This window comes from Brienomyrus brachyistius, chromosome 1, assembly GCF_023856365.1.
Source record: "Brienomyrus brachyistius isolate T26 chromosome 1, BBRACH_0.4, whole genome shotgun sequence".
In the NCBI taxonomy this organism is placed as follows: Eukaryota; Metazoa; Chordata; class Actinopteri; order Osteoglossiformes; family Mormyridae; genus Brienomyrus; species Brienomyrus brachyistius.
In genome coordinates this window covers 14064420-14076639 of record NC_064533.1, presented here as the reverse complement: position 1 = coordinate 14076639, position 12220 = coordinate 14064420, and the positions used below count along the sequence as shown (strand labels likewise).

At 40.0% G+C, this 12220-nt stretch overlaps 1 protein-coding gene across 8 annotated transcripts in view; it reads right to left on the bottom strand.

Annotated features, from left to right (window-relative positions):
* Window positions 1–759: 759 nt before the first annotated feature.
* The window catches only part of caps2 (calcyphosine 2), a 28855-nt gene continuing 17394 nt past the window's right edge, over window positions 760–12220 (bottom strand). For all 8 annotated transcript variants that reach the window (XM_048974191.1, XM_048974259.1, XM_048974420.1 and 5 more), the window contains 3 exons: window positions 10327–10446; window positions 5815–5911; window positions 760–2167 (listed from right to left, as the gene is read on the bottom strand). In XM_048974191.1, the coding sequence (XP_048830148.1) occupies window positions 1992–2167; window positions 5815–5911; window positions 10327–10446 (393 nt within the window). In that variant the 3' untranslated portion in view covers window positions 760–1991. The remainder of the gene's footprint in view (window positions 2168–5814; window positions 5912–10326; window positions 10447–12220) is intronic.

Genomic DNA, 12220 nt, shown 5'->3' with positions numbered 1-12220 from the left:
TAAATGTGAAATCCCAGCTCTGTCTTCCTACATGGAGGTATTGTACATTTTCTGATTCGTAAGTCGTTAAAATTGCAAGATACTGCTCGTTACAGACCAAGGAGTCGTGAAATATTGGTTTGTGAATCATTAATAAAATCAACATCCAGCTTATTACGGTCTTAATTAGTCGAGCAATTCTTCTGCACCTGGAACAAAGCCAAAACATATCCTTAAAAAAAGTCAACGCTTGACTCATAATGTATTATACTCTTAATAAAGAACCAGCTGCTTCATTTGGATTCCATGTGGCATCCTCAGCTAAGCACAGCTGGTGCCAGCAGAGGGCACCAGAGAGCAACCACAATCATTCGCTTTCTGGAAAGTTCCAGCTTGGTGCTTCAGCCCACGGCATTGCCTGTGGAGAATTACCCGCTTGTTAGGAAGGTGGCTGTTTTCTGGGTTTCTCTTTCTGCGCTCTTTCATCAGGGCCCTTCGATTCACTGCTTTGGACTATGAGGAGCCCCTGTGCTGGCTGCCTCTCAGTAATTCTGAGTTCTCTATTAAAAGTCGTGAATTCATTTTGAGGTTTTGTGGCTTTCTGTATGTGTGCTTAGAATTCTCTTGTGATACTCTATTCATCCACCCATACATCCTTACATCCATCCACCCATCCATCAATCTCCCATGGCTTCTTATCCAATTCTGGGCTGCAGTGAACAGGGAGCCATGGGATGTCAGCTGCCATAGTATAAACATGGACTAATATGACAAGATGAGATGAACTTTATTGATCCGAGAGGGCAATTCTGGAATAATAACATGTGAGGCACGAACCCACAACCACAGCACGGTTCTGCCAGACATGGCCAATAAGTACAGTCCGCTGAACAACTGCAGAATAGGAGCCTTGCATACACACAACCACATACTAATGACAATTTGAAGCCATCAACTCATTGGAATGAAGAAAATACATACAAGATACATAGATTATGTTTCAATAGCCTAAAATCATCAGCAACAACTTCTTATAGACTTATCTGGGTTCACATATAAAGCAGTCTTAAGAGATCAGTTTAGCCACAAAGCAATATCCATTTATTAACATTAGCATATTCTAATAGCCCAGTGTTTCCTAACCTAGTCCTCAGAGAACCCAGGTCAGTCCAGGTTTTTGTTTCCTCTCAGCCCCCAGTGCACCTGTACCAGGCATTCGCTGTTCCTGATTGGCTGGGAGCTGGGAAGGAGCTAAAACATGAACTGTCCAGGGTTCCCCGAGGACTGGGTTGGGAAACATTGTAATAGCCACATATATTGTAGTTGAATACTATCTGTGCCTGTTTATACCCAACTGGGTGGCTGAAACAAAATCTTGGTGTGGACTTTTACTCTCTGTACCTGAATTACCCACCACTGTCGCTACCTTAAAAAGACCTTCAGCACCAACCAGCTGATTCTTGATTAACAAGCACATATTCCGAACGACTCAAGCTGGGTTGTAAACGTTGCCAGCTGGTCATGAATTACTTTTCATTATGCATGCAAAATAAGAACAAAACAAGAATGTTAACAATCGGTGCATGTATGAAGTTTGTAATAGAGAGTGGCAAATGTGCCATACAGAAATAATAATTAAAAAAAAGATGGATGCTGGTGAAAATACTTTGGTTGTGGCTCCATCTGCTGGCAATATTGAAAACATCTTTGCTAGACTAACTTTTTTATTTTAGATTAAATTTTATTCTGACTACAGACAGGAACAATTGAAAAACTATCATTTATGGCTATTCTTTAACATAGCACAAATATCTTGTTACTTGTTCTTAAACTGCTTGTCTGGATCTACAGTTTCATGAATGGCCACACGTTTGCATTCTGTATGGCTTAGTAATAATTTGAATTCATATCTTGTCCCATGTGTTCACTATCATTGTCCCTGGGATGCAGCCTGTCAGTTATTCAGAGAAGCTCTCACCTTCCGCATGCTGTCCAGTGACAGCACACAGAGCTCAAATGCCCCATGAACTCTTCAAAACACTGGCAAAGTCCAGGTCGTCAGCTATCTTGATGCTCAGGCCCTCGTAGTAGTCCTCAAACGTGCCGTACGAGAGCATCTTCAGGTCAGTGCAGGCACACTGCAGGGTCTGCGTGAAGCCAGCGCGCAGCTCCTCCTCTGTGGCCTCCCCTGAGGACAGTAATCAGGGTACAGGCTGCTCACTGGTGCCATCATATGGATAAAGCGGACACGATCAGAGCCCTGCGCGGGACTATTTCTTTAATCCAGCTCCCACCCGCTCCCGTTGAATTTCTGTCCAACCCCGCCCACACGCAGACCCATTAATTGATATATTGTATAATGAAATAAATTTATATGATTGAATATGTTATTTCAGTAGATCAATACCAGAATAAATAAAAACAAATTCAACAAAAAATAGAGGTGCACCGATCCCACTTTAACTGTCCCGATTTTGATACGGTACCTCAGCTTTGGATATCGGCCTATACGATTGGATATCGACCAATCGGATACCAGTGATCAATTAATAAGTAGGATTAGCCTCACTATGTAGAAGAAACTGTGATCATCATCTTGTGTGTAACTGAAGATCAGGCTCAAAGTAAACAATTTAGCCTATATATACAGTGGAAACTGCTTATAGTGTTCGCGTCTGTCTGGGTGAAATTCATCACTAAAATTGTATGATCATCATAACCATTTTTTTCTTTTTATGTCTCGACAGATTACCATCCAATTGACAATTGTATATTTATTATATAACTATAAGGTAATAAAACATACAGTGACACTACTGAATTTCACTGACTTTCAAAATACAGTACAGCTGTTTAAAATTACAGTACTGGATAAATAAAATTACAGAAGTGCATAATTCAAAATATGCTATAATACGGTATCCTACTGTACATAAAATGCAGCTTATTGTAGTTGATGCATCTTGTTGGCTTGATGAGTCAATATTTGTCATTAAGAGAAACCCGTCAGGTTTACTATGCACCCAGCATTAGCCTCAAGTAGCTACCCAGAGGCAGACAGGGTAATTACCATAAGCAAGGTAGGCTTATCAAGGTAAAGGGAAGAAAACTACCGTAGTTTTTATTTTTTCCATACATTGTCACGTATAAAACGACCCAAAATCAACACTGTAAGCGGGCTACTTAATTACTATAAGTGAATTATTTAAACAGTATTTGTATAGGAATGATTCTGTCCCAAGCTTTGTGATCCATTTAAGAAGTTGATCACTATATACAGTAACATGATCATTACAAGCAGTTTCCACTTTACATATGTATTTACCTTACTTGAAACCTGAGTTTTCAACTCAATCACTTATATCAGGGTTCTGAATTCTCAGCCTGAAAGGTCTTTACAGAGGAACAAAACCTTGACTTATACTTCTGCGTCGAAAGGACACCGTAAGTACGACATAGCTGTGGACCCTGTAGTGGTCTGTCATGCACCTCCCCAGAAATGTATCTTTACTTCACTGTGACCCAGACCACCAGAGGTGTGACTGGTCTGCTTGATTTGTTTTTTTATAGGAACAAAGAAAACATACACCCATCTGTACTTATATTTGTAATTGAACCTGAAGCGTTAGTTGTATCTAACATTAAATAAATAAACTTATTAAATATTAGATATAAATAATGCTTTGTTGCATTTCCTCACCCTCCATCCATTTTCCAAACCGCTTATCCTACTGGGTTGTGAGGGGTCCGGAGCCTATCCCGGAAGCAATGGGCATGAGGCAGGGAACAATCCAGGATGAGGGGACCAGCCCATCGCAGGGCACACTCACACACCATTCACTCACACACGCATACCTATGGGAAATTTAGCAAGTCCAATTAGCCTCAGCATGTTTTTGGATTGTGGGGGGGGGGATTCTGGAGCCCCCAGAGGAAACCCCACGATGACATGGGGAGAACAAGCAAAATCCGCACACATGTGACCCAGGCAGAGACTCGAATCCGGGTCCCAGAGGTGTGGGGCAACAGTGCTAACCACTGCACCACCATGCCAACCTGTTTTTCCTCTCACTCTTCTATAATTAAAAGTTTGTTGTTGCAGTCTTTCTCTGCTAGCATTAGCAAATTCCGTGTAATCTGCACTATGGTGCGTCATTTGATCAAATTGCTTGTGTTAATTCAGGGGCATGCTGTCCCTTCCTCCTCTTCACACATTAGCAGAACAGACCTTACAGTCTGAAAAAATACCACAGCTTTGAGTTTTAACGTAATGTTGCAATTAAGTGGTATCGGTCCTTGGTATCAGGCAATTTTTACGAATATGAGTATCAGTATATGAGTGCAGTATCGGCCTGATACCCGATGCCAGTATCAGTATCGGTGCATCCCTAACAAAAATCTCTCAGCTTTGAATTGCAAATACACATACATGCCGAGAACATAAACTAATCAGCTGTGCAATTATCTGCGCAGAAAACCCTGAGACACATTTCAAAGAAATACAGCCAAACTTGCTGAACGTCACAACTTAATTCAATGGCTCAGAACAAACACAAACATATAATAGAAGATAAAACTGTTAAATGAAACTGAGACATCTGTCTTTCTTAAGACTGTGTAGCTGTTAGGAAGCGTGTCCTGCCCCGATCGTCCGCTCCTTCCATGTGCCACGCCCCCTCATTAACCAAATGTGGATTTCCCGTGTTTACCAGCTGTTTCTGATCGTTGTCATTAGTCTAATGTATTTAGTCCACGTTTCCATTTGTTTCCCAATCCTGGCCAGCTCACTCCCTGCCCACGCGCACACAGTTATCTTAGACAGCACCAAATTTAGTATAAAGTAAGGGGGAGAACTCGGTACTGACTGGAGCTCAGCCATGGGATAGAGCGTGCATCGCCCAGCATTTATGGAAAGCCGTTTGAGCATTTATTCTGATATCCCTGATATCACTGCAAATATAAGACACCAAACTCGACAAACACAGAGCGATGGCATGTGTCTATACTAAAGTGAACAACTGCCCCTTACTAGTTACACTAGTGACACTAGTGAAGTCAAAACGCCCTCACTAGTGCAAGTAGTGAACATTTTGGCCTTTACTAATGTCAGTAGTGGACATTTTGGCCTACACTAGTGCTACTAGTGAGCATTTTAAGCCTTACTAGTTCACTAGTGCAGCAAATTTCAGGCCCACACGTTAACAAGTTGATGAAAAAGATTAACTAGTAAGACGAGAGAGAGGAGAAGAGAAGGGTTATTTCGTAGGATAAACACTATAACTAACAGAATCACGGCTATCTATTAGTTCCCTGGAATCTTTTTCTTTTTGTGTGACTTTAACAAGGAACCAATGACAGCCACTTTTGCCTCATTTTTGATTTCGTGGAAATGTGGACAATACATTGTCATTAAACAGATTCATCGCTTGCACTGCAACGCCCTTATTCGGGTGGTGTTTTTCTACTAAATTTTGACTATACGAGTGAGGTATGCTGATTGAGACCGAGCATAGGAGATGATTACCCACAATCCCGCAGCGAGAGAGAGAGAGAAGAACCATCGGCTCAGTTGTGATTACGTAATGCTAGGCAGATAAAGCATTTACGTAATACTCATATTGCAAAACCTCGTTCGTTTATGAAGTTAAAATTTATTTAAAAATTTTGTTCGTCTTGCAAAACACTCACAGACTAAGGCTTTACTGTATGATATTGTATTTTTTTATGTTTCTGAACGGACCAAAGTGTGAGCCCTATATCCCCCTAGTTTAACAGCATTACATGTTTAAATGTATTCCATTGCTCCCCAACCCAGCATATAAACCATCTTCTTACCTGAGATGACCTTTGGGTGACCTTTAGTACAGTAGAACTTCTCAATATCAGTCATGAGTACGTAGCCAGACTTGGTGGGATCAAGCTTCATGTAAGCCTAAAGACAAGTATAAATGTTATTTTATTTTTATAAGAACCACAGGCACAACATACATACCTTTATCATTATTTTTCCATCCTACCTACTGTCATCAGGCACCCCAACACCTGCTCCGAATATGCAACCCCCCCCCCCCCCCCCCGCACTCCTGGCCATAGTACATCAAGAATCATCCCATCTTGGCTGGTGCTATCTGTATTTTCTTCTGCACATATACCTTAATTAATATATTTCATCTTAGTATGTTTTATTTATAGTACCAGTCAACGTTTGGCCATGCCAACTGCCTACAAAGGTGCCTGACAATAGCGCATCACATGACCTGGACACCTGACCTAAACACAGTAGAAATGCTTTGGGGGAAGTTTGGCCAGAGAGTGATGGAAAAGCTGCCAATTGGAGCTCAAGATATATGTGGGACCTCAGTCAGGACAGCTGGAAAAGCATCGCAGGAGGTCACCTCACGAAACTGGTGTAGAGGAGAATGTAGGTCAGCCAGTCCCTGGAGCAATTGGGGTTAAGGGCCTTGCTGAGAGGCCCAATGGAGGGATCATTCTGCTGATCATGGGATTTGATCCCACAACCTTTTGAGTTCTCACTCACAGAGCTGCCACCACCAAACAAATTATCATTTTTTTGTTTAATACTTTTTTGGCCAGGGCATAATGGCATGATTTTATGGTTTTGGTGTATCTATGATTATTCTAAAATGTATAGAATACTGCAGAACTTTATATGGGTGTGTCCAAACCTTTGACTGGTATTGCATATCTACACTGTGTGCACAATTATTATGCAAGTGAGTATGTTGACCATATCATCATTTTTATGCATATTTCCCAAATATTGAAACCTTTTAGGGTTGAAGATGGCCTCAAAATGACCTCCAAAACCTACTGCCAGTTTTTAGAAGACACTTTCTTCAAGCAGTGGTACAGGAAAAAGTCTGCATCTTTCAGGAAGACCATGATTTTTATGCAGGACAATGCTCCATCGCATGCATCGAAGTACTCCACTGCATGGCTAGCCAGTAAAGACCTTAAGGATAACAAAATAATGACATGGCCCCCTTCCTCATCTGACATAATCCCTATTGAGAACCTGTGGGCCCTGCTTAAACGGGAGATTTACAGTGAAGGAAAACAGTGTCTGGGAGGCTGTGGTTGCTGCTGCACAAAAAGTTGATCGTCAACAGATAAAGAAACTGACAGACTCCATGAATGGAAGGCTTGTGACAGTTATTGAAAAGAAGGGTGGCTATATTGGTCACCGATTTTTTTTGACAAGTCAGAAATATCTATATGTACATTACATGGAGTTGTTTCATTATTCTCACTTTAAAAGATGAAAATAAATAAGTGAGATGGGAAAATTTTTGTTTTTTCATTTAGATGCATAATAATTCTGCACACTGATAGTTGGCTAATAATTGTGCACATATAGATATTCTCTCAGGAAAGACAACTCATCTTTCATTTTCTTTTGTCAGAACATTAGAGCCCTGTTATTTTACTTTTAGCTGAGCTCTGTTACTATAGCTTTCCCTATTCTGTCATTCCTGCTACTCCAAATTACTCTCTTCCCAGCTATGTCACCCTAACCCTGTCTTTCAGGTAAAACGTTTCAAGGTACTGATAAAGCGAAGATGGTTGCAAAATTTGAACCTTACGCATCACCTAGGGAACCAGCTAGATTTCTGTTTAAAACCCACAGGCTTGATTGTAAACGAGGTTATAATATCAGTGTTCACAATAAACTACTTTAAGAGATCACGCATGTTTCCATACCGATGGTGGAAGTGCAGGTTTGCAACCGGCTCTAATTAAGGCTAGGCAGTGCCCTCCCCAGTCAGAGCATTTAGCTGCCAGCCCTCCTGTTAGTGTTCCCCTAATTCTAATGCTGCGCCCTGACAATCCCAGTAACACCTTCATCTTTCCTATTGAATGAACAGTATATATAATACACATTCAAAGGATGGGAAGTGACAAATTCTCAGAAGCGTTCATTCCAAAAGAATGCTAATCTCTGCTGAGAGGATGTATGGCTTCAGACATGCAAGGTTGCATATCTCCCCAGACAAATGAATGCAAACAAAATTACTTCCTGGTACTTGCCCAATGTACCAAAACAAATAACTTGAAAAAAAAACTGTTTATTTTTTATGCATTTTAGTTTCAGTTCAAGTTTTAGTTTTAGGGATAGACTGAAGGTCGCAGAGCTATTTTATACATCTAATCTTTAGAGAATCCTACCTGAATACACAGCGCACATTAGGCAGTAATGTTCTCAGAATGGGCAAAATGTGCACCAGGTGTAATTAAAGATAAAGAATCATTACTTTAGCAAAATAATATAAAAAATGGTAGCAGATAGTATTTCATACTTGTTTTCATTTCAGTTAATTTTAGAAGAAATATTTATAGTTAGCGGTTTGGAAAATGGATGGATGGATATTTATAGTTGTCATGTAGTTTTAGCTTCGCATTTTTTTTTCGTGTCTTATGGTAATGATAATGCTTTTTTATAGTTTTCGTTTCCTTAACGATTATAAGCCTGACACAAGCCAAAACACCAGAGGCTAAACGCACTGACATTTATAAGAAGTGTTTCTGTAATGAATGGTATGTACTGAAGCTTTCCTTGTTTTTTACTTGGTAGTATTACAGTACTGCGCAAAAATCTTAGGCAGGCAAAGAAAATGCTGTTTCGATTATATTCGTTTGGTGTAAAGCTATGATTTTATGCCTGTCAAAGTGTGTCAGCTTCGCCATTTCAGAACCTCTGCTAAAATCATCCTAGTATTTGCAGCGACCGTCCAGTGCAGCCATATATTTCTTGACTTGGCCACCAGCAGACCTCATACAGCTAGTCAGTCTGTCACTGACTTTTTAAACCTGTCAGGATCGTGGGTAGCGACGGGCAGGCTGGCAGGTAGGAGGCAGAGAAGGAAGATGGTGGCAGCCAAACGACGGGGTAAACTGGGGATTTATTATGGCTACGGACTGGACAGAACTACACAACCAAACTAACATCAATGACGGCATTGGACAGGGCAAGACGTGGACTGATATAGAAAAGACAGGGTGAAATAACAAGAGACAGCTGGGCATGATTGGGGAAGCACACGTGGATAATCAGGGGGCGTGGCACACACGAGGATCGGACGAGCCGGGCATGACAAAACTAATATATTTAATTATTTAATTGAGCTATTGGTGAAATTTAACTAAATCGTGGAATGACTGAGGTGCCCCTGAGGAGAAGTTTGGGAACTGAAGCGGTGTTCATCTAGCCATCCACCTAGATATCAGTGACTTTTTAGAAAACAGAAGAAATTGTTACTAGTTTTTATTGTGTTACTCTTAATTCGCACATCTTCTAATGTTAAATTGTGTTTTTTTTTGTTCTAAGCCAAAGTACACTTGCTACCCAGATAAACAGCTTTAAACATTTCTTTGGACTGCCTAAGACTTTTGCACAGTACTGTATATTCAACCATATGCAATGTACAGTACATATCATCAGGGACGGATTATGGGTTGTGTGGGTCCCTGGGCAAAACGTTCGCGAGGGCGAGGTCTCTCCTGCATCAGAAATTCTGCATCAGCAAGGCGATCTTTTATTGGGTATTGTCACACTGTCGCACTAATATTCAGCCACCCTAAATATCACCAACTGTTGGCTTTCCCAGCATATCCCTATCTCCTTTGCAGCTAGTCTTCTGATGATAGAGATCCCATTGAACTCTATAAAGTTAGTGTACTGCTAATTGAAGGGAACAGCTAATTTAGAGAAATGGTGCATTTTTGTAGGATTTTCTGTCTCCCAAACATATCGGATTATTCTCAATCTGGCTCATTAGTTAGATTCATTAACAGGTGAAAGTGATTATGAAACCATAACCAACTGAATCCAGTGTGCAGTATAGGCTAAAGTGCAATTTTCTCCTGAAATGTTACAACATCTGTCCAGTCAAACTCACCAGTTATTAAACAGCACCACTACCACACTAACAATGGTAATAACACATTCAACTATCTTCCTGTCAGAAGTGACTCTCCTACACAAGATAAGAAAACAGGTGTGGGGAACATGTTAGGGTAAAGTTCAGCATTAAGTAATTAGGGTGGAGTATTGACTTAGTGACAGGTATACAGATTAGGGTGATGTTTTAGTGTCAGGTAAACAAGTTAGATTAGGTGGTTAGGATCAGGGTGAACAAATTAGGGTAGTGAAGTGTAATGGTTAGACATTTAGGGTATATAAGTTAGAATAATGGTTTAGGGACATGTATACAAGTTGTGGGTGTGGATTAATAGTTTTTAACACAAGTTTGGGTAGTGGACTAAGAGTCATGAATACAGGGTAGGGTAGTGCTTTAGGTTTACGTGCACCATCTCGAACAATGTTACCTTTCGGACAAAAGATTTCCGGAACTCGTTCATTTCTCCAATGACATCTCGAATGAACTCACTGCAATCCACACGACCATCACCATCTTTATCCAGGATAGGCCAGATATCATCAAACTCCTTAAAAGGTGGGGGATGGGAGACATACATATTGCAAAAAAAACATCAATAGTGAAATGCTATGAAACATTAGCAATGCGCACAAACATTAGCGATGAACACAAACCAGTGTTATTACAGTTTTCTTTTTTAGATTTTGTTTTTATTTTTATATTATTTTCAATTTTTAATTGAATTATTAGTTGTAGTTAGTTTTCAGCAAGGTTTTATTAGTTTTAATTTTAAATAAATATTTAAATTTATTTTTTATGTATTTTAGTTTCAGTTCAGGTTTTGGTTATTCTATTTCTAGGGATAGACTGCAAGCTGTAGTATTAGTATTAAAAAACAGTAACAGAAAATCTTTGACTTGTGTGTTTATTTAATTTCTGTTAGTTTTTAAGTAATATTTATAGTGTTCCTTTAGTTGCAGTTATTTTATTTTTATGTTTTAGTTCAGATTACAAAAATGTTATTATATTATAGTCTTATAGTGTGTTTCATTAATGATAATAAGCCAAACAAAACTAAGACATGGACTTAAAAAGACAGGATCAATCAAAATAACAAGACACAGCTGGGTACGATTGGGGCAGCACACGTGGATAATCAGGGGGGCGCAGCACACACAAGCGCCGTACGAGCCGGGCATGACACTAACATTATGTAAATATTTTTAAGAAAGTGCCTACCATTACCCTGTTACGAAATATATATTCATAGTTGCTAATTATGCATTACAAAATGGTGATTTCTACATTTGGTTTCTGATTTCGATTTTTTTTCCTCCCTCAGATACTCAGATTCCATCAGATACCATATTGACCATCTTGTCTGAAGTAAGTTCAATGTAATGAGCAACTGTTTCTTCAACATTTTGAGATGTCAAGTTTGCAGCATTCAAGTGCCATTTTTGTGACAGTGCATTTACATCCTTAAAAAGATATGTAAGTCACCAAATTAACCCAGAAAGGGGCTTCAAGGTGGAGAAAGGAGCAAAAAGACAAGCTGTGAATTCAAATGTTCTGTCTCTTATTTCAAAAATAGCTGACTTTGAGTGGAGGGAGTGTCATACCCGGCTTGTCCGATACTCGTGTGTGCCACGCCCCCTGATTATCCACGTGTGCTTCCCTGATCGTACCCAGCTGTGTCCGATTATTTTCAACCAGTCCTGTCTATTTCAGTCCATGTCTTACCAGAGTTCAGTGTCTGTCATTGATGTTTGTGAGCGTCATTACCAGTGTTGCGTTTTGCCCGTCCCGGTCCAGAATAAATCCCCGGTTTTTTTCCCCGATTCTGCCTGCCTGCCTGCCTGCGCAATCGTGACAGGGAGTAACATAAGTTGCTCTCACAATCCGGTCTCTGAACATTGTAAATAACAAAAGTGATTATACTTCTTCTATTCTGCACAAGATTTTTGCCAGTTTATGTAAGCATGTTTCTGTGCTTGTTTTTGAGCTTGTTTATGTGAGCATTTTTATGTGAGTACTTTATTTAAATGTTAAGATGTGTTAACACATTTGAAGACCGTTAATGTCAGTTTTAATGTTTTTGAAAGTTGTTAATAAACTGGACGTAACTGATTTATCTGTGTAATGTGTCATTCATTTCCCCAAAAACATGTAATTTTTTAATGAGTATGCTACCATCCATCCATCCATTTTCCAAACCGCTTATCCTACTGGGTCACGGGGGGTCCAGATCCTATCCCGGAAGCAATGGGCACGAGGCAGGGAACAACACAGGATAGCCCTGCCCACAGCAGGGCACACTCACACACCATTCACTCACACAT